Raw genomic sequence first — 20281 nt, 5'->3', positions numbered from 1 at the left:
TTTCTTTTTAGCATCTCACCTGCTGAATGTGATAGTGTCTGTGTCTCTCTCTCTCTGTCTCTCTCGCTCTCTAGGTTTCTCTTTATCAGGCTCGGCTGTGTAAACCTCTGAATTTTATAGCATTGCGACTCTTTTATGAAGCACCGAAGTAAATACATATTCGTTTCTGTAACACTGCCAACATGCAAAATATGTCACCGGGGAGATGATGAACATACTATGGGTAGAAGGGATGGCACAAATGATTATAAAATTCACTTTGGCAAGAAATTCCAAGATGACTGAAATTAATCTAAGGGTATTTATTAGTGAAAAGGCACAGCACTGAAGCCTGGAGACGCAGGTCTGCTGGGGCGTTTGGCTGGATGTGGAGGCGATTCCTCCAGGGAGCCCAGCATGTGAGCGTGTCTGTAGGGTGGCACGGACAGGCCTTCTGCGCAGTGATCCTCTACCAACAAACATTGGTGTCATAGCCACTTACTTCTGTATGGTAACAGTTTCAGCGTTTCTGGTCTGGGAGGCAAGCTCGTCTTTTTTTCTGGTACATTATGGAATTGCTGTAAGGATGCTAGCAGTTGTGGTTCACTACGTGGCCTGAGGAGGCTGCTGGGAAGGCCAGGGTGGAGGGGGTTAGCTGACCCCCCCACAGCGCAGGAGAGGAAGCAGGATGTGAGTGAGCGGAGCCGACGGTGCACTGCGGACACTGCAGACAACAGCCTCTTTACGGCCCCCAACACTCATCGATCGTACTGCTGGACACCAGCGGCAGCTTTGTGTAAACATCCTGTATGAAAAACGGAGTGGACACAGTGAGGTATATCCACCCGGGGGGGGAGGGGGGGGGCAACGTCTCATCATATGGGTCCCTCTTTCTCCACTCTTCAGATCTCCCAGAGATAAGGTGCACTTCCCAATGCTGTGAGCATGTGTTTCATTGCCAAAATGCTCCTTTTGGGTTTAGAGATCGGAGTAAAATGCTTTCAGTCTGTAAATGTCAGTCTGCAATTTTACAGTTTCGAAAAAAAAAAAAAAAAGTCCACACTGGCTTCTTTTGTGACTGGTGTTCTTGCCACAAGAACACCAGTCACATATTTATTCATATTTTATTCATTTTTTGTGGAACATCTAACACTGGCATGTGACACAACCCCAGGTGTCTCATGCTGAGCTTTGAGCTTTCAGGCCAGGAGGATGGGAGAAGAGGAGGGTGGCAAAGAGAGGAAGATCGGTTAAATACACACTTTTACAAACACAGACATGCACAACATGTATGTGAGTATTTGTATCAGCGTTGAAGCTGGTCTCACTGCAGCTTCTGTTGAGTTTCTCTGTCTCTGTTATTCAAACACAAAGCTCTTCGTTTTGTTTGTTTTTCCTTTGCCCGTCATAGAAATTTGCATTAAACACACATACACACACCCTCACTCAGTCACACAAACGAGAAGGGTGGGGGGGGCTCTGCGATGCAAAACCCAACATTTCCTGGGTTAAACCTACTGTAAAACTGCATCTGTGAAGATTACTGTTCTTTGAGGTCTATTCTGGGTGATCACGTTGGCCATTCTGCGACAGAAAAACCTGATGTATACGTGTGATGTGCAGCCATTTGACGGCATGTGGGAACGCGACCTGTCAGTACTGAGCGGTTGCGGCTGGGGTGTCTGTATTTTCATTTCCAGCGTCGCTATTCAGTCCCAAACCGGAGCCGGTCCGGCGACAGCAGTGTCTGGGTCCCTCCACGGCACTCCGGCCGTCAATCTTGCAGCTGGACAAAGCGGTAGACAGTTGTGCACATTGCGCTTTCATGAAAAAAGACGCGATTAAAGACATTATACTCCACGCTGTTTATAGCATTGGCTACAGGAAGCTTCTTAAAATCTTTCCAGCTAAAGCGAAAAAGTGCATTTAAAAATAGTGTGAAAAGTAAACACACCAGCCCTGTTGGATTTTGTGAACAGAACAGCCCGTTTACGGAACAGCAGGGAGGTGAGAAACTGGTTTTCTGAGGTATGGAATCAGTTTAGCTCATTGTTCCTCCCAATTAAACTGAGAAAAAAAATACATCCCAAACCTCTATTATTTGTGAACTATTATTATGGTTGTCGTTGTTTTGATAATAATGTTGATACAAATAATAATAGCGTACTGTTCGCCCAATGTTACAAATATAATTTCAACATATCCTTGTCATGGTGTCAATTATGTCTTCAGCTAAGCAGTAGGAGTCTCTCTCTCTCTCTCTCTCTCTCTGAGAAATCCCCCTGTTCCTCACACGCCAGGTGACAGAGACACGCAGGGATAAGCCGCTGGCTGCGTGATTCTGGGCGTCTCCGGAGCACTGGCAGACTCACGCAGCGCATTATGGGTGCTGACTCTTTCTGAGATCACACACAGAGGACAGGTGAGTTTCTGCGGTGCTTTTCTTTATCTCGGAGACACATTGAAAGAATGAAGGACGCGCACTGCAGCGGGCTCTGTGAAAGGCCAGTGAGCCGGCCGGAGCGGCCCGGAGCAGCGGCCCCGGGGACGGAGCGCGCTGCAGGCCACACCTGCTGCGGCCTGGAAAGCGGAGTCCCTGCAGCCGCGCTGCATCCGCTCTATGCGCTTTCCTATAGAGAAACTTTTAATGATCTTTAATTCCCCCATGAAACCACAGAGCTCGCCACACTCAACGCTTCCGAGTTTAAGTCCGAGCTCTCGGGGGCAAATCCCGCATTATCGTCCTCACGCGGCTGAAGCACCTGGGCTCGCGCTCCCTCTGCCTTCAACACGCCTGCATGCAGACACACACACACACACACACACCTGCGTGACCTGCTTCATTTACAGCTGTGCAAATGCGGGGTGCATGTTTCGGTCTGCACTTTCTCACTTTACCGTCTGTTAAGTAATTTTAATCCGGAGCGTTCTGCGGTTTCTCTCAGATGAAAATAGATCCATGATCTTGCAAAAAAGTGACGTCACGCATTATGCTCTCGGGCCGACAGGTGGTTATTCCTCGGCAACCAAACGTAATAGCTGAAAAAAACAAACAAACGCAAAACCAAAACCGCGCCCATGTATATTCAGGACACGCAGGAAGGGTAACTGAACTATGAATCTACTATAAGGAACTGGAGGAGATTACAGCGGTGTGAATATGCAGCCTGTCCTCTATGTGTCTGTCTGTGTGCATCCATTTTTGTGTGTTTATATGTGCATTTTTCTGTGTGAATCTGTCTGTGTTGGTGTTCCTATGCGTATGTGTGTGTGTCTTTGTGCTGTTTGTCTGTGTCTGTGTGTGACTTGCTCACATGCTCACTTTCTGTCTGCGCGTCCTTGTTTCCGGTGAGTGCCAGCCAATTAAATCCCTTAAGTAAGCAATTAAGATAGGAGAACATAGCAGTAATGTAGTATGCCGTGTATGCTAATGGTAATGCTAACCTCAACATTGGTTGAGCCTCACCATTGCAATGCAAATGCAACCGCTAATGCTGACGCTAATGCTGACGCTAGTCTCCATGTTCTCTGCTGTGGCAGAGCACAGATTATGGCAGCCAGCGCGGATGCCGGCGGCCTGCCGGGGGAGGTGCCCTGCGGCGTGTGCCGGGACCTCCTCCCTGCGAGCCCCTCGCTGCCCTGTGGCCACACCCTCTGCATGGCGTGTGTGCGGGAGGCCCGGGGGCAGCAGGCGGACGGGCGATTCCGGTGCCCGCAGTGCCCGGAGGAGAGCGGCCAGGTGGCCTGCGACTGCTGTGCAGATGGACACACGGCTGCGCAGAAGACCTGCCTGCGCTGCGAGGTGTCGCTCTGCGCAGACCACCTGCAGCCGCACCTGCAGCGCCCCGCCTTCCGCAGCCACCTGCTGGTGCGGCCGCTGGCCGACCTGTCCCGGCGCAGGTGCCCCGAGCACGACGAGCTCTTCCGGCACTACTGCACGGACGAGGGCGTCTACGTCTGCGCCGACTGCGTGCTGGAGGGGAAACACGCCGAGCACCGCGTCCGCCGTCTCCGCAGCCTGGAGGGGGACCTGCGGGTGGGTCTGTCTGCCCAGCAACACAACACGCTAAAAACACACCGCTCGTAACACACAACCGCACCGCACAAAACACACTGCTCATAACACACAACCGCACCGCACAAAACACACCGCTCGTAACACGCTCACAACCGCACACAACACGCTAAAAACACACCGCTCATAACACGCTCACAACCTCACCACACAAAACACACCGCTCATAACACACAACCGCACCACACAAAACACACCGCTCATAACACACAACCGCACCGCACAAAACACACCGCTCATAACACACAACTGCACCGCACAAAACACACCGCTCATAACACACAACCGCACCGCACAAAACACACCGCTCGTAACACGCTCACAACTGCACACAACACGCTAAAAACACACCGCTCATAACACACAACCGCACCGCACAAAACACACCGCTCATAACACGCTCACAACCGCACCACACAAAACACACCACTCATAACACACTCACAACAGCACCGTACAAAACACACTGCTCATAACACACTCACAACAGCACCGCACAAAACCACACCACATATAACACACTCACAACCGCACCACACAAAACCACACCACTCACAACACACTAAAAACACACTGCTTGTAACACACTTACAATCACACTGTACAAAACCACACTGCTCATAACACACTCACAACTACACCACACACAACACACTAAAGATGTGTGTGTGGTTCTAAAGGGGATGGTGATGTGTGTGTGGCTCTGAAGGGGATGTTGATGTGTGTGTGGTTCTGAAGGGGATGTTGATGTGTGTGGCTCTGAAGGGGATGTTGATGTTGATGTGGTTCTGAAGGGGATGTTGATGTGTGTGTGGTTCTGAAGGGGATGTTGGTGTGTATGGTTCTGAAGGGGATGTTGATGTGTGTGGTTCTGAAGGGGATGTTGATGTGTGTGTGGTTCTGAAGGGGATGTTGATGTGTGTGGCTCTGAAGGGGATGTTGATGTGTGTGGCTCTGAAGGGGATGTTGATGTGTGTGTGGTTCTGAAGGGGATGTTGATGTGTGTGTGGTTCTGAAGGGGATGTTGATGTGTGTGGCTCTGAAGGGGATGTTGATGTGTGTGTGGTTCTGAAGGGGATGTTGATGTGTGTGTGGTTCTGAAGGGGATGTTGATGTGTGTGGTTCTGAAGGGGATGTTGATGTGTGTGTGGTTCTGAAGGGGATGTTGATGTGTGTGGTTCTGAAGGGGATGTTGATGTGTGTGGCTCTGAAGGGGATGTTGATGTTGATGTGGTTCTGAAGGGGATGTTGATGTGTGTGTGGTTCTGAAGGGGATGTTGGTGTGTATGGTTCTGAAGGGGATGTTGATGTGTGTGGTTCTGAAGGGGATGTTGATGTGTGTGTGGTTCTGAAGGGGATGTTGATGTGTGTGGCTCTGAAGGGGATGTTGATGTGTGTGGCTCTGAAGGGGATGTTGATGTGTGTGTGGTTCTGAAGGGGATGTTGATGTGTGTGTGGTTCTGAAGGGGATGTTGATGTGTGTGGCTCTGAAGGGGATGTTGATGTGTGTGTGGTTCTGAAGGGGATGTTGATGTGTGTGTGGTTCTGAAGGGGATGTTGATGTGTGTGTGGTTCTGAAGGGGATGTTGGTGTGTATGGTTCTGAAGGGGATGTTGATGTGTGTGGTTCTGAAGGGGATGTTGATGTGTGTGTGGTTCTGAAGGGGATGTTGATGTGTGTGGCTCTGAAGGGGATGTTGATGTGTGTGGCTCTGAAGGGGATGTTGATGTGTGTGTGGTTCTGAAGGGGATGTTGATGTGTGTGTGGTTCTGAAGGGGATGTTGATGTGTGTGGCTCTGAAGGGGATGTTGATGTGTGTGTGGTTCTGAAGGGGATGTTGATGTGTGTGTGGTTCTGAAGGGGATGTTGATGTGTGTGGCTCTGAAGGGGATGTTGATGTGTGTGTGGTTCTGAAGGGGATGTTGATGTGTGTGTGGTTCTGAAGGGGATCCTCCAGGAGCGTGTGCAGAAAGCAGAGGAGAAGCTGAGGGAGAGTGAGAGGATCCTGAAGGAGCAGAAAGAGGCAGACCACACCCTCGCTGTGAGCAGCACCTACGCCCCCCGGCCCCGCCCCAGCGACCCCTCAGCCCCACTCCAATGACCCTCAGCCCCACCCCAGTGACCCCGCTCAGCCCCACCCCAATGACCCCCAGTCCTGTGGGGTTAATATTAGTGAATGTTTGCTATGGCCCAGTGCTGAGACTGGGTTTTTGTTCCATAATCGTGCTCATCCATCCAGTGAGGCCCAGGCCTCTGTAAGAGCCTGGGTGTTGAGTGCCGTGCTGTGCCCCCTCAGGATGCCTCGTCAGCAGATGAGCTGCAGGTGGAGAGGCTGGGGGTGAGCCTGCAGGCCCAGGTGGAGCGGCTGGTGGGGGCTCTGAGGGAGAGCGCACAGCGGGAGAGCCGGCTCGCCCAGGTGAGGCTGCAGCAGGATCAGGGCCAGGTGGAGAGGGACCTGAGCCACACCAAGGACCTGCATGACCACCTGAGATCCCTGCTGGCAGAAAGCGACCCCTTCCTGCTCATCTGGGTGAGAATACGTGCACGCTGGTACCCCCAAATACACACACACACCACACACACACAACACACTCACTCACTCATTCACACACACACACATACTCACACACACACACTCACACAAACACACACTCACTCATTCACACACACACACACACAGACTCACACAAACACACACACACACACACTCACTCATTCACACACACACACACACACACTCACACAAACACACATACACACACTCACTCATTCACACACACCACACACACACACACAGACTCACACAAACACATGCACACACACACTCACTCATTCACACACACACACCCACACACTCACACAAACACACACACACACTCACTCATTCACACACACACACACACACACACACACACACACCACACATACACACACAGACACACACAAACACACACACACATACACACACGCACACTCACACACGCACACACACAGACACATACTCACTCATTCACACACACACACACACACACACACACACACACACGCGCACACTCACACACACTCATTCACACACACACACACACACAAACACACACACAAGTGCCATTAGCACCATGGGAATGTGTACCTCTCTCTGAGGGAGACCTCACCATAGGAGGAATTACAAATCCCACAGATTTTTCAGTAACATGTTTTTATATCTAGTATGCATCTTTTTACCAAAAATAATAACTGCATTTTCCTTTTGAACAATTGGCCAGATTTGTCTTTGGTATAGCTTCTTTATGTGTCTGTGAATGTCTGAGTTGTAATCAGTGAAATCCTCCAATGGTGTTGGCCTTCTTGTGGTGCATTGTGGGACTTGTAGTGTATAAAACAATCATTGGCTGTGGGTGAGGAGTGTATCAGAGGATTGTGCAACCATAACTTCCTGTGGCGCTGCAGAAAATAAGCATGGATTTTTTCCCTTGTCAATCGCTGAAGTTAAATGATTTTTTTTCAGAATTCTCCTCTTTGAACGGGTGCTTTTGGTGCTTTATAATCAGGGCTTCCTTGTATTTGGGCCAGTACAGGACCAGACCTTGTCTCTCCCTCTTTCCTGCAGGCCTTTCAGTTGGAGAATAAAACGTAAGCCTTCAGTTTTTTTCAGACATCCCATGAACAGCAGTGTGTGTGTGTGTGTGTGTGTCCTGAGGGAATATGTGCTTGTAAGGTAGGAGGCTTTGACTGGAGTGTGTGCTTGTGTGCTTGGGTTCGACCGTGATGATAGGCTGGCAGATGATGGTCGGGTGGGTGGCTCAGACCGTGACGCGTGTCTGATTGGCAGGATGAGCTCAGACCTGGACACGCCCCTCTTCAACCCGCTGCCGTTTACGCTGGACAGGAAGTGTGCGCTCGAGACCGTGGAGAGCGAGCTTCGCCACTTCCTCTCCGAGACGCTGAAGAGTCTCAACCGGCTGAAGCGGCAGTTCTGTGAGTGACGTCACTTCCTGTGTGCGTCCGGGCAGGCAGCCAGAGGGAAGAAGGCTTTGTGGTTTGGTCATATACAGGTGGTACGGGAGGCAGTGATGGCGTTAAAGCCCCTTTAAATCCTCTGTTTGGCTTGTGTGTTTTGCCTCACTCATTTCGGCTTCGTTTCTTCTTGCTTGTCAGTTCAGGTCAGTTTGGCCTGAAATGACCCATCAGTCATGTGACTCATGCTGACTGTGGTCTCAGAAAGATCACGCTTGTCCATTGTGTGTCTTGACAAAGATCAAATTGTTGACAGGTTTCAAGCACAAAAATGGAACGATAAGATAATGTATTATTTGATGATGTTAAAGTAATTTAAAAATAATTTTTGTGAGAATGTAATGAGATGTGTGTCCCTCAGCGAGCAGCCCTCTCACCCTGGACTGGAATTCCGCCCATCCTCTCCTGAGCGTCTCGGACGATCGGCGGACCGCGGTACGCGTGAGGGACCGCCTCCCCTGCCCCGCCCACCCCGAGCGCTTTGACCACTGGGCACAGGTGCTGACGGCTCAGAGCTTCACTTCGGGCACCCACTACTGGGAGCTGGAGGCGGAGGGATACTGGGACATCGCCGTGACCTACCGCAGCATCGGCCGCAAGGGGAAGGAGGGCACCGCCTTCGGCAACAACAAGCTGTCCTGGAGCCTGACGCGGCAGGCCGGTAAGAGGCTGGCCGTGTGGCACAACAGGCGCAAGACGCGATTGGCCCAGAGGATGGCCGGCACCCGCGTGGGCGTGTCCCTGGACTACAGCGCCGGCACCATCACCTTCTGGGAGGCGGGGCCCGCGCTGGTGCACCTGCACACCTTCAGCACCACCTTCACCCAGCCCGTCTGCCTGGGCTTCGGCCTGTACAAGGCCCAGCTGCACAGCAGGGTCACCATCGTCAGTGTGTGACGCCCGTCTCCAAGGAAACACACGGCTACGATACAGCGGCTTGAAGAACTACTTCTGCTGTGTCTCCCTTTCTTTGTCCACACCTCTGAATGGGAGTGGAGAAAGGACGGCTTGAGGACAAACTTTGGCTCGATAAAGCCTAGCATGGCAGTAGCTAATAGTCACTTTGCTTTGCTCCAGAAACGGTTTGTATCTGTGGCTGCTGCAGCAGCCCGCCGTGACATCAGCTGCACGTGTTCGAATGTTAAGATTCTGAATGTTCTATTCATGTTAGTCAGTGGGCAATCTTTTGATGTATACTCATAAATATCTCAAAAATATTTTAGGTATTGATACAAAAAGCACAAATAGCACAGTCCCATACCAACTGAAGGTATTAGCCAAGATCTGTAAATGTAGCTGAAAAGCTGTAGGAGGAGTTATGTACAAAAAAAATCAGATGGAATAAGGAGAAGGAGAAGGCGGCGGCTTCTTCACGCCAGCTGCCCATCGTGACATCAGCTGTGTGTTTCATGCTCTTGCACTTCCCAGCTCTGCAGGACCAGACTGTGATGGCCTGACCCTCCAGGTGCACCATGGGATATCTCCAATAAAGACATTAACATTGAGATATTGTTCACATGAATACTCATATCGATATTATATTTCAATTTATGTTTACCATCATGAATGTGTATCTTAAAACGCTCTGTGTCATTTGAAAACATAAAGGAAAAGAATTTTTTTTTGGTTTAGCCAGAAAAATATCACACTACAAATATAAGATGCTGTTCTCTTAAGGATTATTACAGCTTCTGTGTGTCACATCCTTTTGACATTTATATCATATCAAACTTGTTTTTAATTATTTGTGTTTGGAAATGAAACTCAGGGAATGTGTTAGTTGGACAGTACCGAGCTCCGCCGAGCAGACGGCTGAGCCACTGGTATTTGCTGGATTTAAAAAGCCGGGCGAACAGCAGTGAGGACCACCTATCATTCCCCTTCCAGCCAGACAGCAGTGATTGCTCTTCCATTATATCAGAGTTTTCTAAATATTGAAATGTATGGCTGTATTCTTTGGCAATATTTGAATGTGTTTTCTGGCAATAAAGCATTTTTTAATTCACCTTTTGAGAGACTGCAAAAGAGAAAGAGAGAATGCAAGTGGGGGGGGGGGAGAGGGGGAGTGAGTGAGAGAATTAGAGTGAGAGAGGGGGAGTGAGAGAGAGAGAATAGCTTTTTCGACATGTGGAGGGCAGCAGGGGGTGAAAAGGAGGAGAGGAGGAGGTGCTGAATTTCAGGGGGAGCGTGGTGGCATAAGCTTCACAAGCAGAGAGCGAGAGAGAGAGGGCGAGCGAAAGGGAGCGGGTGAGAGAGGAAGCACAGGAAGAGGGGATCGAACGTTAGGATGTGTGACGAGTGTGTACCAGAACTGCTGAAAGACGAGAGCACCATCACGGCACCACTGTGTCCTCCCAGCTGAAAGAGGTGAGATTCTCTCATTACCATTAGCAGTGAATAACAGACAGTTAAAGTGACGGATCTGATGCTTCCGCAGTTTATATTATATATTATAATATATTAATGCTTATTTATCACTAAAGTTTATGGAACTGAATTGAATTGGCTAGTTCTGTCAATTTTATTTTTAGAGAAAAGTACCATCCATGTTCAGCACTCTGGAGGATACTGAAATGTCCTCACATTATTGCACCATAGTCTTGTGTAATATTGAGATTTAAATCTGTCCTCACAGTTGTATTCCATAACTTACCACTGAGGCCTTATTTTGCATCTCTACGGCTTCATTCTGTGATGAACACCTGTGACCTCAGTCCCCTGTGGAGAGACAGCGGAGAGTCACCACTGTAATCTACAACAGGCTCTTGTTGCAGGGACCACACAGTGACGTGTTTGTGTACGTGTGCCATTCCGAGCCACGGTCAGACCCCAGGTGACGGACCGGGAGGCAGAGCGGCGCCCAAAGGTAACGTCTGACCACACAGGGTAAAAACGGGGTAACGGCGGAAGACGGGGTGACGCTGAAGAGACCGTGCAGCCAGTGAAACATTAAAAACATTATCGGGAGAAAGAGAAACAGCCACCCCAGCAGCTCTGAGTAATACTTTTCATCATTTATATCTTAATTAAGCTTCTGATGTATGAATATTCTTGTCTGAAATGTGTGCAGTTGATCTGTAAATATTTGATGATTGTTTAGAGATTTCCGTTCTGTGAGACAGTCGGAAGGGAAGGAGGTGCAGCTGAGCGGCAGGAGTGTTTCCTCATGTCATGTGTCATTTAGTGCATCAAAGTGTGCTGGCAAAGTAATCGTGCTCATTGTCATGCCAGTAAAGACCATTTGAACTGCAGTGAGAGGGAGACAGGGGGACTGGGGCTGGGGAGTGGTTGCTGAGGAATGTCGTGAGAGATGGAGAGATGGACAGAGGAAGAGCGTGTGAGAGACAGATGGCTTCCCAGCATGGCTGCCCCCTCTCTCTCCCTCTCTCTCCCTCTCTCTCTCTCTTTCTTTTTCTCTCTCTCTCTCTCTCTCTCCCTCTCTCTCTCTCTCTCTCTCTCTCTCTCTCTCTCTCTCTCTCTCTCTCTCTCTCTCCCGCTCTCTCTCTCTCTCTCTCTCTCCCTCTCTCTCTCTCTCTTTCTCTCCCTCTCTCTCTCTCCCTCTCTCTCTCTCTCTCTCTCTCTCTCTCTCTCTCTCTCTCTCTCTCTCTCCCGCTCTCTCTCTCCAACCCCCCCCCCCCCCCCCCTCCCGGGACCCTGCTGCCCCCCACACTCAAAAGCATCATCACATCCTTACCCTTCCTCTATTTTCACTTCATGAGAGTTGCTCCTCTTCCTCCTCTTCCTCAGCACTCCCTTCTCTCTGCCTGTCCCACACCTCCACCCCTTCCCCTCTCTGTATAGCAGGACCAGAACAGCGCGTGTTCCAAACCTTCCCCAGGCTGGGATGTGAGCCCTTGTCCTTCTGGTGAATGGCATAGAACCCAACCCGTGCTGAGAGCTCCGGGAGGCCAACTTGCGGAGAGAGACACGCCCTCGGACACGCCGTTGGGGTGGTCTCTGAAGCCCCGTCCCCGGGAGGCCGCGGTGCAGAAGCACAGGTACAGCGAGGGAGGGAGGGAGGGAGCAGCGCCCCCTACTGGTAGAGCAGAGCAGCACTGCACAGCACAGGAGACATTATTATTGTTACATTACTAACTTTCCCTCGAATCACACACCTCCCGGCAGTACCGCAGCATAGCCCGCACACAGACCGAAGTAGCATGCCCCCCCCTCGCCCCGCCCTGCTGCTGGGGCCCCCCCCTCGCCCCGCCCTGCTGCTGGGGCTGCTGCTGGCCCTGTGGGGGCCCTCGGGGGCCCGCGGGCAGAACGACACCGAGCCCATCGTGCTGGAGGGGAAGTGCCTGGTGGTGTGCGACTCCACGCCGTCCTCGGAGCCGGCGGGAAACGCACTGGGCATGTCAGTGCGCTCGGGCACTGGCCGCGTCGCCTTCTCCGCCACCCGCCAGACCAACCACGAGCCCACAGACATGAGCAATCGCACCATGATCATCTACTTCGACCAGGTGAGCCGCCACAACCCACCACCTCAGCGGCCTTGCAAATGCGCAGAGCGTTACGCAGCACAGTGTGTTCCTGTGCATTCCAGTGTGTTAAAGTGCATTATGCTGTTTGTTTGTGCACTACTGTGCCCACCGCTGCACTGCAGTGCGTTACTGTGCATTTGAGTGACAGTGTTTAACTGTGTGTCACAGTGCATGCCTCTCCCTCTCCCTCCCTCTCCCTCTCTCTCTCTCTCTCTCTCTCTCTCTCTTTCTCTCCCTCTCCTTCCCTCTCCCTCTCCCTCTCTCTCTCTCTCTCCCTCTCTCTCTCCCTCTCTCTCCCTCTCCTTCCCTCTCCCTCTCTCTCTCTCCCTTTCCCTCCCTCTCCCTCTCTCTCTCCCTCTCCCTCCCTCCCTCTCCATCTCTCTCTCTCTCTCCCTCCCTCTCCATCTCTCTCTCTCTCCTTCCCTCTCCATCTCTCTCTCCCTCCCTCTTCTTCTCTCTCTCTCTCCCTCTCTCTCAGATTCTGGTAAATGTGGGAGGTCACTTTGACCAGGAGAGCAGCGTCTTTCTGGCACCCAGGAGGGGGGTTTACAGCTTCAACTTCCACGTGGTCAAAGCCTACAACAGGCAGACCATACAGGTGAGACAGACAGACACACTGAGTACCATACAGGTGAGACAGACAGACACACTGAGTACCATACAGGTGAGACAGACAGACACACTGAGTACCATACAGGTGAGACATTCAGACACACTGAGTACCATACAGGTGAGACATTCAGACACACTGAGTACCATACAGGTGAGACATTCAGACACACTGAGTACCATACAGGTGAGACAGACACATAGGTTACCACACAGGCTCCGTGTGCACAGTGCTGGCATCATGAACCACAGAATTTGGATATTCGCTTCCCTTTACTGAGGTTTTCAAAACAAACAAAAAGAAGCCGTTTCCAGCCTCTGTTCTCACAGAAGCACAGAGACTGCACAGCGTGACCACCTGCCGAGGGACATTCAGCCCATCTCTTTCCTTTTGCCTAAAATAACGGAAATGACGGAAGGTAATGGTAATACACTTTATGCATGTGGCAACTGTCGTGTATAAAGTACTACAGACCCCCACACCCCCACCCCCCCATCTCTCTAAAACGTTTTCAAATGCGCCTGCGAAATGAAGTGCAGCATTGTCAAAATCATCTGAATAATGGGATCTGTTTCCACATTCTCTCTCACACTCACTTTAAAATCCAATTCAAAGTAACATCGCTGAAAAGACAAACTGTCTGAGGCTGTCTGACTCTACCAATCCCTCTTCCTATCACTGTTTCTCACTCTTTTCTTTCACTCTGATCTCAGGTCAGTCTCATGCTGAATGGATGGCCAGTGATCTGTCTTTGACTCTCTCTCTCTCTCTCTCTCTCTCTCTCTCTCACTGATCTCAGGTCAGTCTCGTGCTAAATGGATGGCCAGTGATCTGTCTCTGACTCTCTCTCTCTCTCTCTCTCTCTCTCTGATCTCAGGTCAGTCTCGTGCTGAATGGATGGCCAGTGATCTGTCTCTGACTCTCTCTCTCTCTCTCTCTCTCTCTCTCTCTCTCTCTCTCTCCCTCTCTCTCTCACTGATCTCAGGTCAGTCTCGTGCTGAATGGATGGCCAGTGATCTGTCTCTGACTCTCTCTCTCTCTCTCTCTCTCTCTCTCTCTCTCTCTCTCTCTCTCTCTCTCTCTCTCACTGATCTCAGGTCAGTCTCGTGCTGAATGGATGGCCAGTGATCTGTCTCTGACTCTCTCTCTCTCTCTCTCTCTCTCTCTCTCTCACTGATCTCAGGTCAGTCTCGTGCTGAATGGATGGCCGGTGATCTGTCTCTGACTCTCTCTCTCTCTCTCTCTCTCTCTCTCTCTCTCTCTCTCTCTCTCGCTGATCTCAGGTCAGTCTCGTGCTGAATGGATGGCCGGTGATCTCAGCCTTTGCTGGTGACCAGGACGTGACTCGGGAGGCTGCCACCAACGCAGGGCTGGTTACCATGGAGAGGGGGGACAAGGCCTACCTGAAGCTGGAGAGGGGGAACCTGATGGGGGGGTGGAAATACTCCACGTTCTCCGGCTTCCTGGTCTTCCCCCTGTAGAACCCGAGAACACAGCAATACAGGAAGACCGGGGCACAACGACACAGCCACACACTCACACAGGAACACAGGAACACAGCCACACACTCACACAGTAACACAGCCACACACTCACACAGGAACACAGCCACACAGGAACACAGCCACACACTCACACAGGAACACAGCCACACACTCACACAGGAACACAGCCACACACTCACACAGGAACACAGGAACACAGCCACACACTCACACAGGAACACAGCCACACACTCACACAGGAACACAGCCACACAGGAACACAGCCACACACTCACACAGGAACACAGCCACACACTCACACAGCCACACACTCACACACTCACACAGGAACACAGGAACACAGCCACACACTCACACAGGAACACAGCCACACAGGAACACAGGAACACAGGAACACAGGAACACAGGAACAAAACACAGGTACACAACCTTACAGTGACACAGCAATGCAGTAACACAACACAGGAATGCAATACAGGAACACAGAGAGACGGGTGAGCAAAATGATGAGGGAAAGGGAGATTAAGGAAAGTGGGTCCACAGTGTTATCAAATATATACATATATATGAGAGACGTGTGTGTGTGTGTGTGTGTGTGTGTATGTGTATGTGTATGTGTGTGCGTGTGTGTGTGTGTGTGTGTGTGTGTGTGTGTGTCTGTATGTGTGTGTGTGTGTGTGTGTGTGTGTGTGTGTGTGTGTGTGTGTGTGTGCGCGCCTTTTCCTTAAGTATTGCTGTCAGCTTGAGTTCATTGAGTTCTTATTCCTGCTGTATGTCTCTGTGATCCTTTTAAAACTGGCTAACTGAACACCAGCACTGAGTGCTGGTACAGTCTTCTCATGTGGGTCGTGTCTGTATGCGGTGCTTTGGGGGGGGGGGGGGGGGGGGGTAGAGATGAGGCTGTAACCTCAGCTGGCAGAGGGGGGCAGCTCTGCAGCCAGGCTCCCCTGATGGCCAAACCGCCCTGAGGACTGAGTCATCCTCGGAGCCACGCTGACCTCAGCTGCTTTCATGCTGTCCTGTATTATATTTCAGGTTTATTCTCTGAGCAGATATGTTGAATTCAGAAAGATTTTTTTTTGAGTCTGCTGTTTTTTTTTAAATTTTGAAACATCATTGTTTGTTTGATCTGCCCCCTTGTCATAAGCTCAGAATGTTTCTGTGTCATTCAGTATTGATAGTTTCAAACCTGATTAAATTGTGAAATTCAGTTTCGTGTTTGCTTGATGTATTTTTCATGATGTTATCCAGAAGTCAGAATAATAATAAACTCAATATATTATGCAATCAAGCTACAGTGTCCATGACAATGTCATTTCCACACACGGATCATGAATGACAGTACAGACGCGCTGGTGTGTGTTTATACCCTGCACTGTGCTGAAGGCCGCCGGTGTTGCCATGGTGTTGCCGTGGCGCTGCAGGAGGGCGTGGCCTGCTGGGCCCGTCCTCGCTCCAAACGGCGAACAGTGAAACGAGCAGCAGCACCCCGCCCGCCTGCTTCCGTCGGCAGATGGCGGTTTTGGCGAGCTTGCCCGAGCGCGGGTGCTGTCACTGCGAGTTAGGCTCAGCGCTCAAATCCGCAGGGAGGGGACGTGGCATAGCCGGCAGGGACACTCTGACTACAGCAGGTTTAAAACCCCCAGCCATGCATTTATTTCGTTAACTAGAGGCAGCAGTGTGGTGTGGTGGTAAGACGCAGGACTCGTAACTGAAAGGTTGTCAGTTCAATTCCCAGCCGGGGCACTGCTGCTGTACCTTTTGGCCTGGGTCCTGAACCCAGAACCCAGAATGGATAAATTTGTACATCGTGCCAGACAAGAGCATCTGCTAAGTGACAGTAATGTAATCCAATGTAATGAAGGGTATCGCCTGATTGGCTGCATTCATGTGAGTGACTGTGGTATTACAGCTGTGTAATGCATCACAGGGACATCAAGGTGTGAAAGAAAGAATCAGCTCAGATAGACCGGGACCTGAAACGCATGCAACCTCACCCTCAGGGGAAACGTCATGAGAGACATTCAATAGCTTTCTGTTTAAGGACTGTTTTCATAGTCACACACGCTGAGGTGGAAAAACCGCATCACTCTGCTGTGCATACAAAGGCAGAGCAGGGCCGCTTTGTTCTGAAACACTTCCCTGCTGCCACAGTCTGACGCTTTATCACATGCTTTGCATGCTGCGTGAGACATAAAGAAATATAATGTAATACTGCAATAACAGCCAGAGAGCCAGAGAGCCAGAGTCCCTCACAGAGCCAGAGACAGAGACGGCCGGACACGCCAGCGATACAGGAGAAGCAGCCAGACACGCCAGCAATACGGGAGAAACAGCCGGACACACCAGCAATCAGAGACAGACAGCCAGACACACCAGCAATCAGAGACAGACAGCCGGACACGCCAGCGATACGGGAGAAACAGCCAGAGAGAGACACAATTAGAGACACGCCCAGTCCAAAGACATATGTGATCTGGGACAAACATGTGCTAAGTGAGACAAACTGACAGAAATCAGGTCAGATTTGTTACTTTTTCAGTACCAATTTCTGTGTAACTGAAAAAGACAAGGACGGTGAGTATTGCATGTTCATGATGATGATGATGATGATGATGGTGGTGATGATGATGATGGTGGTGATGATGATGATGATGGTGATGGTGATGGTGATGGTGCTGTGGTGATGATGATGATAGTGGTGATGATGATGGTGATGATGATGATGGTGATGATGATGATGGTGATGGTGATGATGGTGGTGATGATGATGATGATGATGATGGTGATGATGGTGGTGATGATGATGATGATGGTGATGATGGTGATGATGATGATGGAGGTGATGGTGATGTGGTGATGATGATGATGGTGGTGATGATGATGGTGATGATGATGATGATGATGGTGATGATGGTGGTGATGTGGTCATGATGATGATGGTGGTGATGATGGTGGTGATGATGATGATGATGATGATGGTGATGATGGTGGTGATGATGATGGTGATGATGGTGGTGATGATGATGATGATGGTGATGATGATGGAGGTGATCTCTGTTATGTCTGCAGGCGGACAGTTTACAGTCATGAAACTGGACTTCTTTGTCATTTTACTTTTTCCAGGTCAGTGTTGCATGTGTGTGTATGTGTGTGTGTATGTGTGTGTGTGTGTGTGTGTATGTGTGTGTGTATGTGTGTGTGTGTGTGTGTGTATGTGTGTGTGTGTGTGTGTGTGTATGTGTATGTGTGTGTGTGTGTGTGTGTGTGTGTGTGTATGTGTGTGTGTGTGTGTGTGTATGTGTGTGTGTATGTGAGAGATGATTGGCATGTGCTGTGCACATTGGCTTTAACATACAGTATTATCATTTTCACTAAATTTGTGTGTGTACTTGTGTTTCACAGGACTCTGCACACTCTGTTCCTGCCTCTCTCATCAGTATCACTTTGTGAACGTAATGATGACCTGGGCTGAAGCACAGAGTTACTGCAGACAGAGCTACACTGACCTGGCCACCATAGACAGCACAGAGGAAGTGAAGGCTCTGATGGAAGTAACAGACAGTGAATATAACAGTGCCTGGATTGGTCTGCAGAGGGCAGAGTCAGCCAGCTGGCGGTGGTCTCTGGCAGACAGAGGTTTCTACAGTGAGGGGGAGGCTGAGTTTCGGGACTGGGAAAGCGGGCAGCCAAACGATCGTGTAGGCACAGAGGACTGTGTAGCAGTGGAACGCAATGGGAAATGGCATGATTTTCCCTGTCAAGACAATATTTACTTCGTCTGCTACGATAGTGAGAAACACTTCCTGTTTTTATTTCATTACACACACAGCAGGGGAGGCACATTGTAAGAACATCCATGTTCATTCATCTACTTTCAAATCCAGTGCAAGATCACCTGCATTAAAAGGGGTTTGGGCTTCTTCCGCCTCCAAGAATCACAAATCTGGGTCATAGACAAATTATCTACTCCTGTGCATCCACACCAAAACCATGAGTGTAAGAGCTGTAATCAGCTCTTCGCTCCTTCTTAATCAAAGCTATTCTTTCCTGCTCAGTGTAAAGACATTCCTGTCATATGAACAGGGGTCTGGGTTCTGACCAGCTACCTGAGACACAGCTGCTGACTTATTACAATTAGATTGATATACATTGTATAATGTCTAAATAGAGAGAAGGTGTTGATAGGGTTGTCATTGGAGGAAATCTATTTCAAAGGGCTGCTCTGTCTCTCTCTCTCTCTCTCTCTCTCTCACACACACACACACACACACAAGTAATTTGCAACAGAGATACTTCTAAAAGGTGCTGTGTCTTTACAGGACAAAATGTCTCTCAGAGATACTTCCTGATTGAACAGGAGAAGACTTGGACAGAGGCTCAGAGATACTGCAGAGAGAAACACACGGACCTGGTCAGTGTGAGGAACCAAGCGGAGAACCAGGAGGTACTGAGCATGATATCAACCAGCGCATGGGTGTGGATCGGCCTGTTCAGAGACCCCTGGAAGTGGTCAGATCAGAGCAGCTCCTCATTCCGCTACTGGATGACAGGAGAACCCAACAATAACGTAGGGAGGGAGAAGTGTGTCGAGATGTGGTTTGGGCACTCAGGGAGGTGGAACGATGAATACTGTGAAAGCAAACGCACCTTCATCTGCTATCAAGGTGAGTCAGTTCCACCTGTGTGACTCGGCTCTCACACCGTCACAGCTACTCCTCACCCCCGCCGCCGGGAAAATGCGCAGCACATTAACAAATTCAACTGACAATTTAATGGATGTCAGGATGGTTTCGATGCCCAGGTAGTACTCTCAGTGTATCAATGCCTGTCTGGAGTTATCTGTTTTGCTCAGGTGTGAGGAGGCTGGTTGTGCGATTGAAGCTGACCACAGCAGCAGCTCTGAACATGAGAGACCCTGCAGTGAGTGAATCCATCTTACAGCAGGTAAGGGGGTGGAGAGAGAGAGAAAGGGAGGGGGAGAGGGAGGGAAAGGGCAAGAAAGAGGTAGAGGGGGAGACAGAGAGAGGGAGGCTTTGGAAAGCTCTTTATGTAACAGATGTCATGTCATACGGAACATGATTAAAGATTAATATTCTCTATATGTCATTTATACTACATATTAAAGCAAATGCTTTACGAACACAGAAATTCTCTGTCATGCCAATAAAACTCTTTTGAATTTGAATGGGAACTTGAGTTTGGGACAGTAGAACAAAAACAAACAACTTTAACTGAAAAAAAGATAACAAAAACTCAGCACAATTCTATACAGCCACTACTATTTTTATATTGCAAACTGCTACCTAGTGTAAAAATTCCCAAAAATCATGTTCAGACATGCACAAGAAGGAGAGGGAGACAGGGAAGAATAAATATTTGAACTTCAATTCAAAATTAAACAAAGTGGGGACACATGATTAACATTTGAGAAAATTTTTAACCAATCTGTTATCTAATTAGCAACATGAGTGCAGTTCTCAGAAGCAGAGGTTGTTGTTTGTATTTCTTAGATTGAGAGGAAGCTGAAGACACAGGGTTTGCCTGAAGACTCTAAACTGTGGTGGAGAGAGCAGCCAGATGGAGAGATTTTCCTGGAAGAGGAGTATGGAAG

At 49.7% G+C, this 20281-nt stretch overlaps 3 protein-coding genes across 6 annotated transcripts; all 3 read left to right on the top strand.

The window, feature by feature from the left end:
* The first annotated feature begins 3528 nt into the window (after positions 1 to 3528).
* On the top strand, positions 3529 to 9528 carry LOC118771052 (E3 ubiquitin-protein ligase TRIM11-like). The gene is made up of 6 exons (XM_036518917.1): positions 3529 to 4015; positions 6000 to 6095; positions 6351 to 6584; positions 7662 to 7684; positions 7884 to 8029; positions 8430 to 9528. Exons 1-6 carry the CDS (start codon positions 3530 to 3532, stop codon positions 8963 to 8965), a joined length of 1521 nt encoding a protein of 506 aa, XP_036374810.1. The 5' UTR covers position 3529; the 3' UTR covers positions 8966 to 9528.
* Positions 9529 to 10235: 707 nt separating this feature from the next.
* LOC118771087 (cerebellin-1-like) lies at positions 10236 to 14745 on the top strand. Of its 4 annotated transcripts, none has more exons than XM_036518965.1 (5): positions 10236 to 10435; positions 10843 to 10934; positions 11816 to 12531; positions 13031 to 13150; positions 14446 to 14745. In XM_036518965.1, exons 3-5 carry the CDS (start codon positions 12229 to 12231, stop codon positions 14641 to 14643), a joined length of 621 nt encoding a protein of 206 aa, XP_036374858.1. In that variant the 5' UTR covers positions 10236 to 10435; positions 10843 to 10934; positions 11816 to 12228; the 3' UTR covers positions 14644 to 14745. The 4 variants fall into 4 exon arrangements, with proteins under 4 accessions (XP_036374858.1, XP_036374859.1, XP_036374857.1 ...); XM_036518966.1 differs by having other exon boundaries at positions 10830 to 10934; positions 11873 to 12531; XM_036518964.1 differs by having other exon boundaries at positions 10239 to 10435; positions 11870 to 12531.
* Positions 14746 to 16832: 2087 nt separating this feature from the next.
* Positions 16833 to 19424, top strand: LOC118771466. Its single transcript, XM_036519475.1, has 4 exons — positions 16833 to 17244; positions 17740 to 17793; positions 18073 to 18514; positions 18841 to 19424. The coding sequence occupies exons 2-4, from the start codon at positions 17757 to 17759 to the stop codon at positions 19355 to 19357; spliced, it is 996 nt and encodes a 331-aa protein (XP_036375368.1). The 5' UTR covers positions 16833 to 17244; positions 17740 to 17756; the 3' UTR covers positions 19358 to 19424.
* Positions 19425 to 20281: the final 857 nt, after the last annotated feature.

This window comes from Megalops cyprinoides, chromosome 24, assembly GCF_013368585.1.
Source record: "Megalops cyprinoides isolate fMegCyp1 chromosome 24, fMegCyp1.pri, whole genome shotgun sequence".
In the NCBI taxonomy this organism is placed as follows: domain Eukaryota; kingdom Metazoa; phylum Chordata; class Actinopteri; order Elopiformes; family Megalopidae; genus Megalops; species Megalops cyprinoides.
Note: the sequence above shows the minus strand (reverse complement) of the source record. Positions and strands in the feature narration are given on the sequence as shown.

Excerpts from the sequence above, each read along its gene's own strand:
- LOC118771087 (XM_036518965.1), top strand. The coding sequence starts at position 12,229 with ATGCCCCCCCCTCGCCCCGCCCTGCTGCTGGGGCCCCCCCCTCGCCCC. Across the intron at positions 12,532-13,030 it reads TGATCATCTACTTCGACCAG|ATTCTGGTAAATGTGGGAGG; the intron begins GTGAGCCGCCAC and ends CCTCTCTCTCAG. Across the intron at positions 13,151-14,445 it reads ACAACAGGCAGACCATACAG|GTCAGTCTCGTGCTGAATGG; the intron begins GTGAGACAGACA and ends CGCTGATCTCAG.
- LOC118771052 (XM_036518917.1), top strand. The coding sequence starts at position 3,530 with ATGGCAGCCAGCGCGGATGCCGGCGGCCTGCCGGGGGAGGTGCCCTGC. Across the intron at positions 4,016-5,999 it reads GCCTGGAGGGGGACCTGCGG|GGGATCCTCCAGGAGCGTGT; the intron begins GTGGGTCTGTCT and ends GTGGTTCTGAAG. Across the intron at positions 7,685-7,883 it reads TTTCAGTTGGAGAATAAAAC|GATGAGCTCAGACCTGGACA; the intron begins GTAAGCCTTCAG and ends TCTGATTGGCAG.
- LOC118771466 (XM_036519475.1), top strand. The coding sequence starts at position 17,757 with ATGAAACTGGACTTCTTTGTCATTTTACTTTTTCCAG. Across the intron at positions 17,794-18,072 it reads TGTCATTTTACTTTTTCCAG|GACTCTGCACACTCTGTTCC; the intron begins GTCAGTGTTGCA and ends TGTGTTTCACAG. Across the intron at positions 18,515-18,840 it reads CACAGCAGGGGAGGCACATT|AGAAGGTGTTGATAGGGTTG; the intron begins GTAAGAACATCC and ends GTCTAAATAGAG.